General features: G+C 49.8%; 7 protein-coding genes across 7 annotated transcripts; 5 read left to right on the top strand and 2 right to left on the bottom strand.

Annotated features, from left to right (window-relative positions):
- Positions 1-837: 837 nt before the first annotated feature.
- On the top strand, positions 838-2,934 carry TrAFT101_000581 (uncharacterized protein; the record flags this gene model as incomplete). Its single annotated transcript, XM_024907442.2, has 5 exons — positions 838-898; positions 1,102-1,169; positions 1,258-1,290; positions 1,365-1,739; positions 1,969-2,934. The coding sequence occupies 5 exons, from the start codon at positions 838-840 to the stop codon at positions 2,932-2,934; spliced, it is 1,503 nt and encodes a 500-aa protein (XP_024764796.1).
- Positions 2,935-3,700: 766 nt separating this feature from the next.
- Positions 3,701-4,363, top strand: TrAFT101_000580 (uncharacterized protein; the record flags this gene model as incomplete). The annotated part of the gene is made up of 1 exon (XM_024907441.2): positions 3,701-4,363. The coding sequence occupies one exon, from the start codon at positions 3,701-3,703 to the stop codon at positions 4,361-4,363; it is 663 nt and encodes a 220-aa protein (XP_024764795.1).
- A 1,394-nt stretch (positions 4,364-5,757) lies between these two features.
- TrAFT101_000579 (uncharacterized protein) lies at positions 5,758-7,032 on the top strand (the record flags this gene model as incomplete). Its single annotated transcript, XM_024904895.2, has 4 exons — positions 5,758-6,018; positions 6,214-6,549; positions 6,624-6,802; positions 6,870-7,032. 4 exons carry the CDS (start codon positions 5,758-5,760, stop codon positions 6,961-6,963), a joined length of 870 nt encoding a protein of 289 aa, XP_024764794.2. The 3' UTR covers positions 6,964-7,032.
- A 366-nt stretch (positions 7,033-7,398) lies between these two features.
- On the top strand, positions 7,399-7,848 carry TrAFT101_000578 (uncharacterized protein; the record flags this gene model as incomplete). Its single annotated transcript, XM_024905910.1, has 1 exon — positions 7,399-7,848. The coding sequence occupies one exon, from the start codon at positions 7,399-7,401 to the stop codon at positions 7,846-7,848; it is 450 nt and encodes a 149-aa protein (XP_024764793.1).
- A 2,499-nt stretch (positions 7,849-10,347) lies between these two features.
- TrAFT101_000577 (uncharacterized protein) lies at positions 10,348-12,948 on the top strand (the record flags this gene model as incomplete). Its single annotated transcript, XM_066126078.1, has 2 exons — positions 10,348-10,559; positions 12,903-12,948. The coding sequence occupies 2 exons, from the start codon at positions 10,348-10,350 to the stop codon at positions 12,946-12,948; spliced, it is 258 nt and encodes an 85-aa protein (XP_065982176.1).
- A 430-nt stretch (positions 12,949-13,378) lies between these two features.
- Positions 13,379-13,783, bottom strand: TrAFT101_000576 (uncharacterized protein; the record flags this gene model as incomplete). The annotated part of the gene is made up of 1 exon (XM_066126077.1): positions 13,379-13,783. The coding sequence occupies one exon, from the start codon at positions 13,781-13,783 to the stop codon at positions 13,379-13,381; it is 405 nt and encodes a 134-aa protein (XP_065982175.1).
- Positions 13,784-15,658: 1,875 nt separating this feature from the next.
- TrAFT101_000575 (uncharacterized protein) lies at positions 15,659-17,112 on the bottom strand (the record flags this gene model as incomplete). The annotated part of the gene is made up of 2 exons (XM_024899267.2): positions 15,659-16,426; positions 16,516-17,112. The coding sequence occupies 2 exons, from the start codon at positions 17,110-17,112 to the stop codon at positions 15,659-15,661; spliced, it is 1,365 nt and encodes a 454-aa protein (XP_024764791.1).
- Between the last annotated feature and the right edge of the window lie 1,659 nt (positions 17,113-18,771).

The following is an 18,771-nucleotide window of genomic DNA, read 5'->3' as shown; positions in this document are numbered from 1 at the left end:
ATGGAATACCTGGACCCTGGTCCGGCTTAAGCTACATCCAGCAACCGCCGCACCCCGAATTGCATGTCCGCGACGTCAAGTCGCATCGCGTTGGGCTTGTTGGAGAAACGCCAGGGAAACAAATTAGAGCCCAGACCAGGCCAGGCCGGGCCAGGGCCAGGCAGCCACGCGCGCTTGGAGAGGAGAAAAAAAAAGAAAAAGAAAAAGAGGAACGGCTAGAAGGAGAAGCGAATCAGTCGAGAAAAAGTCGAGAAGGAGAGAAAAAAAAAAAGACGTAAGGAACAGTATAGGTCAAAACAGCGATATCTAATAAAAGAGAATAATTAGAAACAAAACGCAGCTAAACAAAATAAAAATAAAGAAGAATCTTTTTTTTTTTTTTTTTTAAAAAAAAAAAAAATTGAGAAACAAACAAACATTGCTAGCCTCGCGCAAGTCTCTTTCTTGTTTCGTTGCAGGGGCCCTGGATTGGATGGCTGCCGCATGATTTCCCCGAGGCTGTCGAGGCAATCGTTAAAATAGCAGCTGTTACAGGCTGCTGCAGGCAACCCCCAGCCCAAACCATAAGAGTCGAATCCTACTCGGACCACCGCCCGAATCCTCTTCGCCTCCCACCTCCAAACTCCTCAAATTTCCTCTCTCTTCCTGTTTCTGCCTGATCTCGAGTTCTGATTTCACCAGCCCACTTTTTGAATGACGACGTGATCTCCCTCTTCTCTTCTCCTTCATCCCTCCTCTCCTCTCTCTCCTCTTCCTGCCCCGCAAAAAGTGCCCAACGCGCCTCGTCGTCGACTTTGCCGCCCGAAGAGAGAATAAAGCGAATAGATTTCGCCCAAGATGAAGTCGATGAAGGGCCTTAGCATGAATAAGATGCTGGGGAGCATCAGGAAAAAGACTGGTATGGACTGCTTCCTTTGTCTCTCTGCCCTGTGATGCTGCACACATGTACTTTGTGCGGAGCGTGCGTACACGTTGATACTCGCCGCGACGACGATGCGATCGATGCGATGCTCGATATACATTCGCTGGGTGGTGGGCGGCAAGCTTTCGGAAAGCATCAAGGCTAATTCTTCGTTTCTTTCTTTCTTCCTGTTGTTACAGTTGGCTCTGATCGTTCCACTGCGACGACTCCAGGAGCTACGCCAGAAGTCACGGCCCACAACAGCGTGGTATGTTGCTCAACCATCTGCTGCCGTTGACGCCGCAACAGGCCTGTCCGGCTGGGCGCATGCGTTTGGACTAACTGAATCGCATCAGAAAGCATTCTGCGAGTCTGGCGGAAGCTTAAAGGTGTGCAATGCCCCCCTCATGTCCCGGCCGAATGTGTGAGACATCCGCTGACCCATGTCTTTCCTCTACAACAGAATGACGAAGTGCTCTTCCTCCCCCCAATCGTCGATGCGGCCGAATCCTCGCCCACCGCCGCTGCCGAGAGCGCACGCATAATCCGAAAGTACTTGGCCAAGGAGTACTCCTCGCGGCCGTCATGGCAGTACAACGCCATCATGCTGATGCGGATCCTGGCCGACAACCCTGGAGAGACGTTTACGAGGAACATGGACGCCAAGTTTGTCGACACGGCGAGGGCGCTGCTCAAGGGCACAAAGGACAACAACGTGCGCCAGATTCTGATGGACACGCTGGAGGAGTTTGAGCGCGCCAAGTTTTACGACACGAATCTGACGCTCATCATAAGCATGTGGCAAGAGGAGAAGGACAAGGCAGTTGAGAAGCACGGGGTACGTGATGGGCAATTTTATGGGGGGCTTTTTTTTTCTCTCTTCATCTTCATCTTTGTTGCCGTTGTTGTTTCTTTCTTCTGGCTCTCTTTCATCGACTTTTTTTTTTTTTCCTTATTCCTTTAGCAGCTCCTATCCCCCTGTCTGTTTCACCTGCGCAGCCAAAGCTATGCCCCTTGTTTCTTCTGTCAAGGTATCGAATCGACTCACCCGCTAACATGTAAAACAGAGCCGAGCACCTGCATTGCCTGTGCGTCCCACGCAGTCTTTGGCGCCTGACTCTTTCAGCAACGGACAATCGCAGAATTACTTCTCCAGGCACCACAACAACAACCGGCTGCCAGAGCCCGCCGAGCTGGCCAGCAGGCTGCAAGAGGCGCGCGAGTCTGCAAAACTGCTAGAACAGCTTGTGATGAACACGCCGGCCGTGGAGATCCTTGGCAATGAACTAATCCGAGAGTTTTCAAACCGATGTCTGAGCGCTTCCAGGAGCATCCAGGGCTACATGGTGTCGTCCAACCCCGCGCCTGACAACGACACCATGGAGAGCCTCATTGACACCAATGAGCAGCTGCAGACCGCGCTGAGCCAGCACCAGCGTGCCATGCTCAGCGCTCGAAAGCAGCTGGGCCTCAACGGATCCGAAAACCCGTCTCCTGCTCCTGAACAGCAGTCGCTCCACGGCTCAGGCGGCTCCAACGGCGTTCAGGGTTGGCAGCCCCCCAATGCTGCGGCATCATCATCCAACTCCAGTCAGCCACCTGTTTCCAATGCGTTTAGCGGCAACAGCAACGGCAATGGCAATGGCGGCGGCAGCGGTAGTGGAAGCAGCAGCAATAAAGGCAAGGGCAAAGATTCGGATCTCTACAGCCCTCCATCTCCTTCGTTGGACCCGGGCCGTGGCAGGGCGCCGCCGCCTGATCCGGTGTCTCCCGTAGAAAACCCATTCAGCGACCCTCCACAGCCGTCGAGCTCGAACGGTCAGCTTGCAGTCCCCTTTGACGGACCTTTCCAACCAGGCTTCGGGTTGAAACACCACCAAGACGGCTCATCAACACATGGCACTACTGGGTCTGGACACGCTTCTGAGAGCCATTCAACGCGCGTTATAAACCCTGACTACCAGGTTTCGGACGATGAAGACCTTTACTCCTCAGCTCCCAGGAGCAGCAAGGAACCCATGTATCGGTACTAGACAAACAGAAGGAACAGCGACAGCGAAGAAGGAGAAGTATTTCAGCACGAAGGCCATGAATATGGGTAAATTCAAGATCAAAATTCAAGGTTAAATGGATCGTCTTTTGGAAGACGGGGCGGAGTTTTTCTTTTCGTTGATCATTATTATTATTATATTATTATTGCCACATGTTTGGCTGCTTAGAGATGTTGGATGGTTCGGCCCAAGGTGTTGCGTTCTCGCAATAGCTCGCTATTTCTGCAATTTCTTTTCTTTTCTTTTTGTTCATCTTTTATTACAGCGGAATACCACCTTGTCGTTACGCAGGCATGAGAGCAAATGGGGTTTCAAAGTCAGAGATATCATTTTCGTCCGTCATGTATATGTGCAGTTGATACAATCTACGTTTTATGCAAGTGTATTTGGCTTGGGACTCGTGATGCTCTATATCTCTAAGTACCATGTCCGATATCAGTCATTCCAAAGTTACGCCTACCATCTGCTAAACTCCACAGGCCCCTTACCGCTTGGCTTAACATTCGAGTCTGTTTGTGTCGGAGGAAACTCTATTGACGTGGGTCAAACTCCAGGCCCCATTACGAAATGTACTTTCATAGTGTATATAACAGAGCTCAAGAGATCAGTTGCCCTCCTGCTTTCATTTCTACTAAGAAATAATTCCACAAACATTCTTCTATATCGACTCTACCTGAGAGACACGCAAATCAAGACTATCAAAACTGCACTTACAACGGCTGAATACTTCATTCTTCACTTGGCCAACATGAAGGGATTCATACTGAGGCTCGTCTTTTTACTCGTCATGGCGATTTCTCCTCTGGTATCAGCAATCAGAGTTCCCAAGAAGCTCCGCGACGGCGTCTACGAAATCAGCACCAGGAAGTTCGTGCGCAGCAAACCCTACTACGTCGCCCACTACGACATGGAAATGTACAGCGCCGTCAATCTCACCGCCAAGGACAACGACGACCGAGGCCCCCTCGTCAGCACCCGCCACCGCTGCTCCAAGGTGGCCGCAGGGCACGACTCCTTCAACGTCACGGCCGCGAGGGCCATGCTGAGTAACTGGTGCGCCATGTACAAGCCTCGCGTCCGGAGCGTCGTCGTCGCGGTGCAGGGCGACGAGGTGTGGTACATGTGCACCTACAAGAGGAAGCACCGCTCTCCTGCGCTGCCCGAGATACCGCAGTCGTGTGCCCGCGAGGAGATTGACATGGTGTCGGACCGGTTTGACCGCTGGTGCGGCCAGGATAAGATTGCCGCGGTCGACATTGACGACTGGACCCTCACGTATGGAAGGACGCAGAGGGAGGTGTCGTTCTGCAGGAAGCAGAAGTTTCGGGGCACCTGGCTGGAGAGAAAGCTGAGTGGTATCAAGGGCGGGCCTGGTCCGGAGGAGGATGGTTCAGAGGAGGAGGAGGAGTAACTAATAGAAGAGGGAGAGCGGATAAAAGGGGGGGAAGAGTGGGAAGAGAGGATGACTGATGGTGAGATGGCAAGATGGTGAGAGGGTTGGATGAAATTGATTTACGATGGTGCATATGTGCGTTGTGCATATTTGTACGGTTAGGTGGCTCATGGACTTTTATTTTTCTTAATAAACAACAAATGATGAGACTCGTTATTATGCAAGATCAAGAAATGGGGGCCGTGTTGGTGTTTTTGATTCTGTCGTGGCCATGAAGCAACCGCTAACCAGTGTCTCGCTCTACCGCCCTTCTTCCCTTCTACTCTTTCTTGACACTTTACTACGCGTGACTCCCGAGTAAAGAGGGAGAATTCGAAAGAAGAGTGCATTTATTTGTTCACAAGATATCTATGGCCTCGACATCGCTTTCCCGGGATTTTCAGGCTATAGTATTCGGGGTACACACGAACAAGCAGGGCATAGGCGTCTAGTCATCTGCGTCTCTCCCACTGCGAATGGAATCTCGTATTCGACTCACTTCTCCTGTCCAAGGTCACTTTTTCCAAAGAGCCGCTCAACAAATTTTATGGGTATTTTCCCTCAACCGTATACTGATGGACCCTCTGGGTCGTAAATGAGGGTCAGCTAAAGGTCCTTCTCTTCCATGCCTTGCACTGAATAAAGGTTGGAGTTTTAACTTTTCCAAAACCATCCTTATGCGTTTCTCTCTTCTCGATTGACAATCTCTATACATTTAGTCGACCCTCATAACACCATTTCATCCCTCATAGCACGTTCCAGATACATTATAACGCCAATCTTTCTCAACGGTTTCTCAAGACCGCTCCCTTAATCTACGACGAAGAAAAGAGCTACCTACTCGTGAAGGTCCGTTGAAGTAACATAAGAAAGCCACGAAGGGGCCTTCTCCAGTATTCTATACATAGGTATCTAAGAGACAGTGGATTAGGCTTGGGCTCGGTTCGCGGCATTGCCTGATGTGGCGCCGATTCCCCCCGAGCACTAGCAAAGGTACGCCCTTCTCTGGGGTGATTCTACGCATCAGTCGAAAGGAATACTTCTGTTCTCTCTGCTCTCAAGCTGCAAACGAACCAACACCTGGGCTATCAAGGTACTACCTAGACGAAGAAGATACGTGAAGGAAAGCCAGGTCTAATTTCTGAATCAGCGTCCGTTGCACCCGTCGTAATGGTGGATCGTCGAGCTGTTGGGGAGACAAACTCTTGTTGTTGAGTCGGTTAACGCTGATGGATCGCAGCCACTTTAAGCCATCCGCAAACCAAATTTGGCAATGCTACTCATTTGATCATCTTTAAGGACCACCCAAAAACCGAATATTGTTTACTTTTACTTCATAGTCTCCAAAGCTTCGTGGAATTCCGACGCACAACATGTTGACATGGCCTCTTCTTGTAGCCGGCATCGTGCCCATGCTGGTATTAGCAATTCCAACTACACACAATGCATTGGATCCTGCCGGCTTCTCGTGTGGCACGATGCCGAGTGAAGAGTTCAAGGAGGCATCCAAGAGCCTTGCTAGAGAGGAGGCCATTGCCCGAATGCTAGGGCGGAGAGCCGTTCATGAGATACAGATAGATGTATATATGCATGTTGTTGCAATGTCAGAGGATCCTAAAGAAGGCAATCTAAGCGTAGGTGTCCATCTCTCCCCTCTTCTCTTCTCTTTTCTTCTCTTCTCTTCTCTTCTCTTCTCTTCTCTTCTCTTCTCTTCTCTTCTCTTCTTTTCCTTTTTTTTTTGTTTTTTGTTTTTTTTTTTCTCGGCGTCTCTCCTATTTTATTCTTCCAACTATAGTTACCTATGGTTAAAATGCTAATCCAGCAACTAGGATCAAGATGTCACCAACCAATTCCAGGTTCTGAAAACTGACTTTGAGCCGACGGGTATCGTCTTCAATTTAAAAAGCATCGATAGGACTATCAACGCTACGTGGGCCAATAACGCCGATCTTAAGCGTATGTGGTACTATCTTCGCAATGGCAGCTATCACGACCTCAATCTGTGGTTTATTCCTACGTTGAAAGAATACGGGTACTGTACAATCCCCGCTACCGGCGACTCACTACCATATGCGATGCAACAGGATGGATGCACGATACGATCTGATACTGTTCCTGGTGGCAGAGCAAATAAGTATAATCTTGGGAAAACAGTGACACATGAGGTTAGTTTATGTGTAGAAGGGGGCCACGTGGTGTTTAAAAAATATATGAAGGACTATCTGCTAAGATACACTAGGTTGGCCATTGGCTGGGCCTCTTGCATACATTTCAAGGTGGATGCAAAGGTCCAGGAGACTACATTGATGATACACCGGCGCAGGCAAGCCCGTCGATGGGATGCCCTGAAGGGAGAGATTCTTGCCCCAAACAACCAGGACTGGATCCCATTCACAATTATATGGATTATTCGGATGAGTATGTTTTCGAAGAACTTCTCTGTTTGGCTCCCGTATATTCCAAACGACTAACGTGAGTATTTCAGCACGTGCTACAGGGAATTTACCCCTGGCCAGGTAGATCGAATGGTGAAAGTTTGGGACGTATATCGAGCATGGGCCGCTGAACTATGGAAATAGCTGCTGAGCGAAAACAAATAAGTCTCCGTTGTTTAGAATACATACTCCAAATACAAACAGCGCTCGGGAAAGATTCTTTGTCTGTTCATCCTCAGTCAAGCTCTAGAACTTGTTTCTAAATCTGTCGCAATCTTTGCCAACTCGTCCCTTGGTAAACAAAGTCGCCATGACTTTCTTTGTGTTTGCCACATTCACTCCATCCGCATGGCCGGTAAGGAGTTCCATTCCCTTCGCCCAACACCACATAGAAACGCTACAACTGAATACATAAAGGCACGCATCTCCCACAAATGTACTGTTATCTACCATATTGTTTTCTAAAGATAGAACTGGACAATCTGCAAAGAAATCGACGATTAAATCCCACAACGCTTCACAACGCGCCCGCTCTCTCTATTACCCGTTTTTGTGCCTACAAACCCACAGCCAGACAAGATGCCAAAAAAGACAGACGAGAGATTAGAAGAACTAGAAGTTGTACATGGAACGCTGGAAATGATGATTCAGCTGATCAAGGATTTGGGCTTTGAGCCGCCCCCCAAAATCTCCCAGTATCAAGGAATAAACGGAGCGAAAGCAGCCACCCCTCATGACGAGAGATTGAACAGTATTTATAAAGGCTATGCTGGCATGCTTGAGGATAGAGAGAGGCTCAAAATAAAAATCGATGTATTGACGGCACAAAATGCAGAAATGGCTTGCACCGCTGGGAAGAAGTCGGTTGCTGAGGAACCGTCAGATTCACATTCACAGCAGAACAAGGCAAGCAGTCGCAGAGAAAAGAGGAGAGGGAACCCATGGCATAGGCCAAAGAAGCGTCGGCGCCAGCCTACTATTAAAAAAGATACAATATCGAAATCGCCCCTATCAAACGAGGTTCTTTGAAAAGTTGACGCTGTTCGATCCAAACCGCCCATGATTTTATAATCATGAAAAGATGGATTGGCCGCCTTTGGGAGCCAAACTTGCTTCGGTATCACACGCAAAAATTCTTCATACAATGAGGTTCAAATGGAGATTTGTTATTAACAATTAATTTTTTTGGCGTTTCTGTATTCAGATACAGGGTAACATCTTGAGAATGATTTTACTAAGGTATTTGCTTCAATCAGAAGCTATATATAGAACAGCCTGTCGGACATTACAGGGTATTTAATGAACTATAGAGTAAAATTAATAGATTCGACTATTAATAACTGCTCAATTAATTGTATCATCATCTCCAAAGCCAGATTTAAATCTGATTCTAGGCAAAATTGACAAAATGCTCTTCCAAGCTCTTCTCACGTGACCGCATCTACATCTACCTACCCTATCTACTTTTCCAGCGAAGGTCCTGAGAGGACATTAAACATCGTGCTACGTCTGCAGAAATCAATTTCAAAGATGCTTCAAATCGCAGGATTTCCAGATACACGTTTCCTACTGCCCAAAATCTACCAACGCCAGCGTCTTCAAGAGTCAAGACCAACAAAGAGTCTCCTTCGTGTTCAAAGCCTTCGACGTCTATTCTGCGTGTTTCTTTCGCATTCAAATTAAGAGGTCTGCTGACTGATCACCAAAATCAAACCTAGCTACAAACTGGTTTCATTGTCCTCTCGAAATTGCTGAAATGAAGCTGTATGATTTCAATATCAGTGCTAGTGTGAACCTGCTCGAGCAATACTATTTTGGAACATCCATATAGCACACAAATCGTTCTTGTATATTCCTTGTGGTCATATATGCCTTGTTACACTGCAACTAACTTCTTCTGGTATCCAAAAGGAGCAATATATTTCGATACTCTGTGCGGAATTGAAGTTGGGGAATCGACTTTTATACGCCCAATGAGCCTGCCGCGATGGATAACTATGCCACCAAGACAAAACGATACCTGAAGAACATTTCAACCAGAGCACGAAGTAGCAGTCTTTGTATCAAAGGAAAGACGAGTACCGACTAGCAAATATCAGAGGCCTTATCATCGGTTCCAAAATAATTCATTCAAAGAAGAGACGTAGGCTGCTTTGATGGGCGGCCGGATTTAGCTTGGTTTCTATCATGTTCTCGATGACGCAGAATTCACCACCCCTCTTCTGCTTCGTCTTCTTTCAAAGACAACATAATCAATACTATATTCGAGGAAACATCTCGCAACTTTCTTCATCTCAGCCCAGACACCGCCCACCAATCTCTGCTTTTCCTCCAAAGGCGATCCGCACTAAGCTGACGGCCCAACCTTTTTCAAGTTAGGCGCTCCATACCAAAAGCCCAGCCTGTGGCCCCCTATTGGCCAAGATGACGCCAGAACTTCCCTCTTTGGAGCGATTACCCAAGGGACGAGCCGTTAGTGGGATATTATTCCAGAGATTGGGTTACTCAGCGGCCCAGATCAGCCATGCCGACCTCTCGAGCATTTTAGGGAACTGTGACAAAAGGAGAGTTTCGTGCAAAAATAAATCGTATACGATATCGGGTTCTCTCAATGAGAGTGGAAGGCAATGAATTTATGGGCGAAGATAGAACGAAACAGCCAAACCTCAAAGGAAGAAGGTGTCAGGGAAACAATAAACGTCAGAAGAAGACTGGCGATTTCAAACAAGTTCTGATCGAACTTCCAGCCTCGAGTAGAGAGAAGTTCTTGATGATCGAAACGTAATGTTTTTTTTTTTTTTTGCTCTAGAGTGTCCTTTAACATTTGATAGGGGTAAAATATGTGTCATCAAATCTAGCGGAGATGAAGCAACCAGTCGAGATATGCCATCGCCCCCCCCCCCTTTTAGTGATTACTTCGAGTTTACGGGTTGTCCACAGAATTCACCAAATTCGCGCCACGAGCCGCTTGTCGACACATCCTTTAGCCTCAGCTTCCGGTTCGAATCAGCGTGGCCTAGATTGAATAAGTACCGGTGTGTATCTCGCAGGTAGAAACGCCATGGTGTAGCCACTCGAGCCACCACTTGCGCTGCCTGCCTGTCTCGTAAGTCACTTCTCAAACGTTCGCACAAGGAAGAGCCTCAAGAACGAGTGGTTTGGATCTCAATATACCGGGTTCTAACCTCATGTAGTTGCATGTGTCGATACTGAAGAGCGCACTGGATGGGTGGATGTAGTGATGGGTGGGTGGATAGGATTGGGGCGTATTGGCACGCACGGGATGAGTAGGAACAAACTCTTTTTCAGCTAAACAACAGTGAATGTTGACGGTAGGCGACTCTACTGTCTCGAAAGCCCTGGCACAGTTGCTTCATGTGTGATGCTTTTCTGAGCTCACATCAGCACAGCGGCTCGATGTGTGGGATCTGATGACGACGAGAGTGACGCTCCCCCTTTTTCATCCCAGGATTCACACCATCGTCACCTCCCAACAGCAAACCAGTGCAAGGCCCGTCTCAGGCAGAAATGGGGAAGACTCCACGCTCGGCCACGCCGGTGTCGAGCCCTTCTACCTGTCCGAATCCTGCTAGCCGTCCTAGTTTCTGCTCCTTTCTTCCCAGTCCCCCCCCTTCAAAGGGAAAAAAAGGAGGCGCGAACGGCCTGGTGCGATCTCTGACTCTCGGGTCTCGGGCCTTTTCGGGCGGCGCCGTCGTTGCTTGGGATAACGTTCAGAGCCAGTAAGTAGCAGGATCAATTACGATGGGGAATATTTGATAAAGTTCAGAGTTTGCTTCTTTTCTTGTGTGGCAAAAGTTGAAAGAAGCCCCCTGAATTCCACACATCTACACGACTTCTCTCTCAGCCAGCTCTCAGCCGGAGGGAATTTTTTTTCTTTTTGAATGTCCTTATAATACCGGAAATGGACAGCCGAGATCAGGAAATATTGAAAGAGGAAAGAATTTAAATAGTGGTAAAAGTTTGAGCGTAGTAGCCGAAAACGTCACTTGCATTCCAGCCACGATCTGGTAAATGTAGGTACCAAATCTAGCAGCAGCAACTCAAATCTGAGTATTCAACTGTCATTTTTTTCTTCTTCATTTCTTAATCACGAGGCTTTCTATTTTTGAACTTTGTTGCAAATTTTCCACGAAATAGCATAGCCACGAATTGCTCGTAAAGTGAAATCGCGGCTTTTTGATGACGAAAGGAGGAGACGAGACGAGGGACAAGATACTTTGATTTGCCTGCCTCTCTGCAGTATCAAAAAATTCACATCGAGCACATATCTTCTCAGCTGCTATTCAAAAGAATCTTACATATTAAACACTGGTACATTATTTCTTCGCCCATCTAATGATCTGAGCCTCAAGCTTTCTGCCTGGACAAAGAACGAAGTGATACTAGTATATGCTATAGTGTATTTGCTACTTCGTTACATCTGCTACCACTGCTCCTTCTCTCTCTCTCTCTCTCTCGACCCAGACCTCGCTCTTTCTCTTTCTGTTCATTTTCCTGGCAAAGCATTCATCGCTCCTCTTTTTTTCTTTTTTCCTTTCCTCATCTTGTCTGATTCTTCACTTCTCCACCCCAGCTCTTTGCAAGCCATAATCCGCTCGCATAAGAGAAAGCCGATTTCAGTTTGCTCATTCACTCTGCTTCAGCTTGTCTCAGCTGGCCAGCGCTTGTCTCAGCTACCTTTTCAGCTGCTACCGCCTCCATCTCCAGCCTAGTAAGCCACAACCCCCCCTAAACCCCTAAACTCCCCCCGATACTCTGTACATCCTTGCCTTGACTCAAATTTTCAGTCTCCAACAGAACGCCACCTTCACTTCCGCCCTGTTCTTTGTCCCCGGGCCGCCGGACTGTCTCAATAGCCACGACATCCCGCTTAGGCGCCGCATGCATACAAAGCATTGTTGCTCGGCATCTTGGCCCCCAAAGCGTCTCCGTCGTAGGCATCTTGCCGAGAACGGTGGAGAGAGATGTCACCACAGTCCACCTAATCCACCTTGAATGGAGGTAGATGTTCTAGTTCTGGCTGGCGGGCCTGTGGAACGGGGTAACAGGCAGTACGTGCTCACCTTCAAGTCATGAGCAGATACTAGAAACTAACTCGAGGCAAGTGAAAGGATGCTAGATGGACACGCCCGTTGGTCAGCCGCCAGCCACTGGCTGTCCACCGATCGAGCCTCTTTCCTAAGCCGTCTCTCTGTTTCTTTCACACGGTTCATCAAGTGTCTCCGGCAAGAAATCAAGGCAGCCCGTTGGAGTGTCCGGACAATCTATGCCACGCTTGAAGCCCGCGGCGACAAAGAACCCGTTCCGCTGCCGCCGGCGAGGAACTCTATTGCCTCATAGTCCCACCCATCTCGTGCGCCTGTCAAGCGTCGGTCCGCCTGGGTGAGGCGGCGAGACCCCCAAGTTGAACTTGGATTCTCCCTGCTCTTGACCGAGGGCCGGGGCTCGCTGACTCGTCCTTTCGGCGTCAAGTCATCATCACCCTTATTGTCTCTATTGAATTCTGCTAGGTCCAACCAACAACCTGCCTCCCATAGTCCAAGAGGTCAGGGTTTGCTTGGCGTCAGAGAGCTCTTGCCCGCATCACTTGCCTCCTACTATCACTTCCGCCATAAACATTATTCTCTCTCTCTCTCTCTCTCTCTCTCTCTCTCTCTCTCTTTTCACAATCATGTGCGAGTCACACAGCCAAGTTCTTCGACTCGGCCTGTGCTTCTCAGATATTTGGCGTCTGGCTAAGGGGAAAGAAAAAAAAAAAAAAGGCTCGGTGTGTACGAATCAAGCACGAACCGAGATGCTTCTCTCAAGGGCCTCCATAGTACTCGTACCGCTATAATTTTTTCCCACCCCCCCTAAAACCCGTTGTCGTCACATCCAAGTCTTCCTCTCTGTCGCACTCCCACCCTGCTGATCGGTCAAGCTATGATGAACTAGTCCTTGAGCGGCTGCTTTGACTCAAGGCTGTCCCTGCCATGTTGAAATTTCATCTCCCACCCCTCGTTTCTGCCTTGTCATATACTGGACAACTGATCAGGTGTCCTCTCTTAGCCTTGCCCCCTTAGCCTCGTCACAGTGTCAGGCACTGCGGCTCCCAGCAAAGTTCTTTAAAACCAAGTCGAGTCCCTTATTATTCTATTACCACTCCCTACGCTCAGCGCGCGGCGAAGAGACTATACTGAGGGTAAGCAGTATGGCGCTCGCTCCTGACCATCTCTCTGACCCGGGACTTTCTCCCGCTTCATAAACCCATTGACATCGTACTGCGAGAAAGGTGCGCCTGTCTGTGAACTCCACCGCGTGTACTGCTAGCATAGCGGCAGTTGCAAGGCAATAGTCGAGTTTGGCTCATAAAAATCAAAGACAAGCCCCAAGAGACCCTTCGGAGCACTGCCCCCTAACGGCTCCCTAGCCAATCTCTCCCCCCTAGCAGCCGCTGTAGCACGCAGCAGCGAGGCGAACCGTCTGGTGCCGCGGGATCAGAGCCTCTAGCTTGCGAACCATCAAGTTTATGCTGCAATGAGCCGCCCGCTATTGCAACTTAGCCCAGTCCTAGCTGACAACGGGGTCTTGCTTTCCCTATCTCGCTTGAGGCGCAATCTCTCTTGCAAGGCTTTGGAGCTGTTGGTCCGCAATAAAGGCTTACAACTAGCCATGGCTCGATGAGCACATCCGTTTCAGACTCATTGCCGCTGCCATGAACAGCTTGCTCGATGTCATAGGAGGGGGGGAGAATTGACCGACCCCTCCCTGTCTTCTCTAGCAGATTCGACAGGGACCAGCCTTCTTCCCTCCACGCATCGAGAACTCCGAGAACCCCTTTGCTTCCTCTGATTCGATCGTTGTGTCTGCAAAGTGATGAAAAAACTAAGAAAAGACCCAGCTCATAGCCCCCTCTTCTGCCCAGCTGCCTACTATCATATTGCACATTGCCGTATTTGGCCATGCTTGTACGAGCGTGCAGATGCAGACATGCATGCGCGTTCAATCACCTGTTGTGACCTGTATGTCCAGACAAATGTGCGGAGTTACTGCATGCTTGGAGATGCATTGCAGACCGACATTCCGCCCTCCCCTCTTCTCTTCTCTTTTCCCAACCGTTCCCCGGATGGATGCTGGCCTTGTTGATTCTTTCGAGCAGCTCAAGGGGCCACGACAAAAGCAAGTGCAACAAGAAAACCCAATTTTGAGCAGGCGTCCCCCAATATCAATTGTACGCTATATAGCCGCCCAAAAATGAAAGGGCTGCCCCCAGAGCAGCCAAAGTTCAGCTCATTCCTACCACAGCCTACCAGTATGTTTTCAGGGGGGAGCCACAGCCAAAGAGGGGGGCGGGAGGGGGCCCTTGATCCAGAGACACAAGCAGGACGGAGTGGTGAAAAGAGAGCGGGGCCCTCTCTTTTTTTTTTCGCGTCTAGTCTCCATCTTGGGTCTCCATCTCTCTTGTTAGTGTGTGCTTTTGGCCTTTAGCACGGGGGCGTGTATATCAAGGCGCGCAAGGTAAGCAAGGCAAAATTCTATCCCTTACCAAGACCGGCGAGCGACACCGGATCGGGTCAAACCTGAGAGGCCAGTATGGAGAAGGGCCAGAACAATACGCGTCGGTCTTGCTGCATTTACTCATCCAACCAACAGCAATCGTATTGGCACTCGTATTGGCACACGTATTGACATTGAGAACCAGTAACATCAATTAGCATTCGCATTTCAATGCCTAGCAGCAGCATAGCAGAGGTGAGGGAAAACTGGCTGAAAAAGAAAACGTCACTATGTCACACTATAACACACGCGCGTACACACACATATAAGAAAAAAAAAACACACAATGTCATCCGCCCTTTTGGTACTTCCCTCCGCCTGGTATCACTTCAGCCAAGCCCGTCCCATGCCATGTCCACCAAAACCATCAGCCAAGCCCAAGGCTCCCCTTCTTAACCGTTGATCCAACAGATGAATTTTGCCCTCCACTTCTAGTGAGCTATGTTTCCCCATGCTGCCTTCACTCTTGTGTCATGTTGCTCGGGTCTCACGAGTTGTCATCGGCAACGACGATGAGTGAGGAATAAAGTATTATTTTCGGTGCGCCTTGAAAAATGGTTGAAGAGACGAAAAGATATATATAAAAAAAAAGAACGGGCAGACAAGAGGGGAGATAACATGTTAAAAGTGTCGTTTCATCGCGTAACTCAATCCCCAATCGTTTCAAATATGATGTGCCGTGAGGCGAATCCGTCTTATCTGGTAATAAAAAATGGTAAAAAGAAATTTTGTCCGGGCAAGCAGGGTGAAAGAAGAAGAAAAACAACGGGTTACAATCGAGAGAACACAAAAGCTTCACGTCCCTCTCCGCTTTTTATGTTTTAGAGCAGGAATGATCATCTGCAGCCGGAACCCAAACAAAGAGCACAGCTCTTCGTCTTTTTTTTTTGTTTGTGGTTTTTTTTTTATAAAATGCTTCAAGCAGGGAAACAGTCGATAGCGCATATCCGAAACGTACAATTGTAAAAAAACAAGTCGAAGGCAAAAAATGCGAGGCATAAAAAAAAAAAACAGATCGTACGTAAGAATATATGTATATGTTCGAATCGTCGACAATCGGGAATAATCTTTGTATGGCAGATTCGTCCTATAATCATCTTAAAAACTCTGCAAGGCCCCATTAAGAGGGGATAAAAAAAGGAATTGGAGCTCAGCCAATGCTTCAAGAACTGTTATGGTACGCTTCTGCCCAGCAGCGTCAATCTGTAGTCATACGCTTTGCTTCTTCTTTTCCCCCTAACTTTCCCTTCCCTCAGCTGTTCAAGCCCCAGTGAGCAGATTCTCACTGACTGCCGCTAGCATCTCGCGATCGGTTGAGACGATCAATCATTGTCTTGTCTATGTCGTTCTTCTCCACGAGATTGCTCAAGCTCATGACGGAGGTCGATTGTTGTGACTGGCTAGCTGAGGCCCCTGATCGTGCGGGCGTCGAGGAGCCACTAGATCCATTTGGCTGGGTGACAGGCGAACGCCCATCAGCATTGTTCGCAGCGCTGGGAGGGGGTCGTGGTGGGTTACGGGGGCTATGCCTAGCAGGGCCCGGATAATGCGAGTAGCTCAAACTTCCAGGACTGCTATTGTTGGAGAGTTCGGCAGGCGATCTTCGTCGGTGGTCATCTTCTGCCACGCCCGCCCGAGGAGGGGGTAGCCTGTATCCATCATCTTGGTCCTCCGGTGTCCTCCGGCGTCTTCGTCCTGTTGTACGGTCATCGCCCCGAGGATCCCCATAAGACGAATACGAGTCTGTGGGAGAGTGTGCCTGCATGTGGTAGTAGCTCGCAGGCGGCGGAGGTGGCGGACCTGATGCCGGGCCATAAGGGTGCGGCGGGTGAGGAGGGTGATGCGGGTGAGGGACGGTGCTTGGAGCCAGGGGTTGGCCGTATGCACCAAATAACTGTGTCCCAGGCGGTACACCTCCCGGAACGGCCGAGACGGGAATGAAGGCTGTCGAACTTGAGGATGAGACTGGCTGAAAAATGCACTCCTGGTTCATGCGAGCGCAGTTCTGACATTTTCCACCAGGGGCGTTTTGATGGCCACTGCAGCGAATCTAGAAAGGAGAAGAGTAAAAGTTAGCCCGCCAAAAGACCGAGAAATCGAGAGTCAACACACAAGGACCAATCATGCTGTGTGACAAACCTTTCGTTTTCGGCAGTATCTGCAGGCAATGGAAGTACGCTGCCTAGGAGCCTCTCTAGGTCGTTCCATGCCAGGCTGACCGTATTCCTGTCCATAGCCGGGAGGGGGACGGGGGTAGTCGTGGGGGTAGCCGTTGTGGTGGCCGCGGTAATAGTACTCGGAGTACTGGTCGTGGTAGCCCGGGGGCGGGGGAGGTCGGCGGTCATCATAGTAAGGGCCTCGCGGCTCGGGCGGAGGATACACAGATCGCGGGTCTGCCTGCGGCTGTAGAGGAGGGAGGTATCCGGGGGCTGGCTGTTGACTCCCAGGAGGCGGAGGATAGCCATTGACTGCATTCGGAGACGCATAGCGCGGATCGCTCATATAGCCACGGCCAGCCGGAGGTGGAGGACCATAGGCGCTGGGCCGGGGGTCATGGATGGATGGCAAGGTGACAGAGGTTGCCATGTTGGATCGAGAGCGAGGACTGCCTTCTGATTCTGAATGAGGCGCGTCCCGGGGAGGGAGATGGTGGTAGTATGAAGGGGGTGGTTGGTGTTTAGTATCCTCTGGCCGGTGCTGCTGAGGATAATCCTGGCGATGTCGATCCTCTTCCATGCTCTGTAGAGACGGGTGAAGAGAAAGACGGCGAGACAAAGGAAAGAAAACAAATGTGCCGCCGATCAAGATGTAGTAGTATGTCGAATGATTCCAGATCCTCCAGCCAATTCCCAATGGTTGAAGAGAAAGCGAAGGGGCATCTGGTTAGCCCGAGTTGTTGCCGAAAAACGAAGACTCGAGGTTTCAGAACCGACGCCAAAACTGTAGGAGAAAAAAAAGGGGTGGGAGTGTTGACACTTTTGTTTGTACAGAGATGAATTGAAACGAAACGAAAGAATTCGTCAGTTTGAGGAGTAAAGACAATGTGGATGCAAAAAAGAAGTGAGAAAACCCTCGCGAGAACAATGTGAGAAAGGCGTGAGAAAGTATGTCCACACGTCTTTTAAGGCAGGTTTTGTCAGACGGTGACGCTGCAGAGGTATGCCGGCCGATCACAGACAAAAAGATGTGGTGGTAGCGGTTGAAGGTGGCTGCAGTGGCTATATGTGCACGACGCAGGCGCCCTAAAAGAAAACGCCACGCTTCCAGCGAAGACGGAAAAGCAGCGCAGACAAGACACACAGTACGGGGCTAGCTAGAGATGGCGCAAGGCGGCGTGCTGAGTGTCTCTCCGTAGCTGACGGGTGGCTCCGGAGGGGCGGAGGAGAGACAGGAAACAGGAAACGAGAAGTCGTCCTGGGGATGGGAAAGACGTTCGGACGTATATACTCGGAGGAGGGGAGGGAGGAGGAAGGAAAGAAGGAGGGAAGAGAGGCAGGAGGAGGAAAGAGAAAAGCAAGACAATTGTGTTGGCCGGCCCAGAAAGTGACTTCAGCAGCTCAAGCCCAGAGGAAGGGTTTCTGGTGGGGTGCCCAAGCCAAGGAGGGGGGACGAGATAAATGCCAGTGAGGACGCAGGAAAAGACGGCGAGCGGGAATGTAAAGGCGGGCGGATGGCCCGGCCGGTGTCGTGCCGTTCCCAGCGCTGTGGCCCAGCTAAGGCAGGGCAAGACGCTAAGACTAGGGGCTAGTGGGTGCCCTTCTAGCGCATGTGCGTAGTGCGCGAGACGGGGGATAGGGAGTGCGTCCAGGCAAAGTGCTAAAGCTACCAGGTACTAGGGAGTAGTGGTACGAGCCCTAGTAGTGTGCTGCTAGTCGTAGTCGCACTCCGCAGTGTGCAGTCGTCGGTACTAACTGGTATGGTAGCGGCGGTAGGGGGCGTTTCTCTGGCGCCAGTTGGTGTCAACTCCGTGGCCGTACCCTGTGCGGAAACTCAGCTTGGATACACACCACCGGGTGCGCGAGAAACTGCCTGGTCTGTGTCTGGTGTGAGCCTGAGAGTGCGTTGGTGGTTGTTGGATCGTTATTACGAAGCCTCGTGTGCGTCGAGATGAGTGCGTAGGTGTAGATACGCGCTGCGTGTCGGCCAATGCCCTTTTCTTTTCTCGTTTTGGCTTTTCTATGTCGAACTTTTTGGACGGAAGGTAAGTGGACGTCTCGAGCTGAAGAGATCCAATGCCCAGCCAACCTTGTTGTCTTGGTACTGAGTTGGTGGCTACGCGGAGGTCCCGGTGAGTGTTCAGCGTTCTACGAATGGTGCTTCGGCAGAGACGCGGCTACAGCTGTAGCTGCTGGGAATGACAAGGAGGGAGGGAGAGAAGAGAGAAGCCTGGGATGA

The sequence above is a fragment of the Trichoderma asperellum genome, chromosome 1, assembly GCF_020647865.1.
Source record: "Trichoderma asperellum chromosome 1, complete sequence".
NCBI classification, from domain to species: Eukaryota; Fungi; Ascomycota; class Sordariomycetes; order Hypocreales; family Hypocreaceae; genus Trichoderma; species Trichoderma asperellum.
The sequence above is the reverse complement of the archived record's forward strand: the minus strand, read 5'-3'. Positions and strand labels throughout refer to the sequence as shown.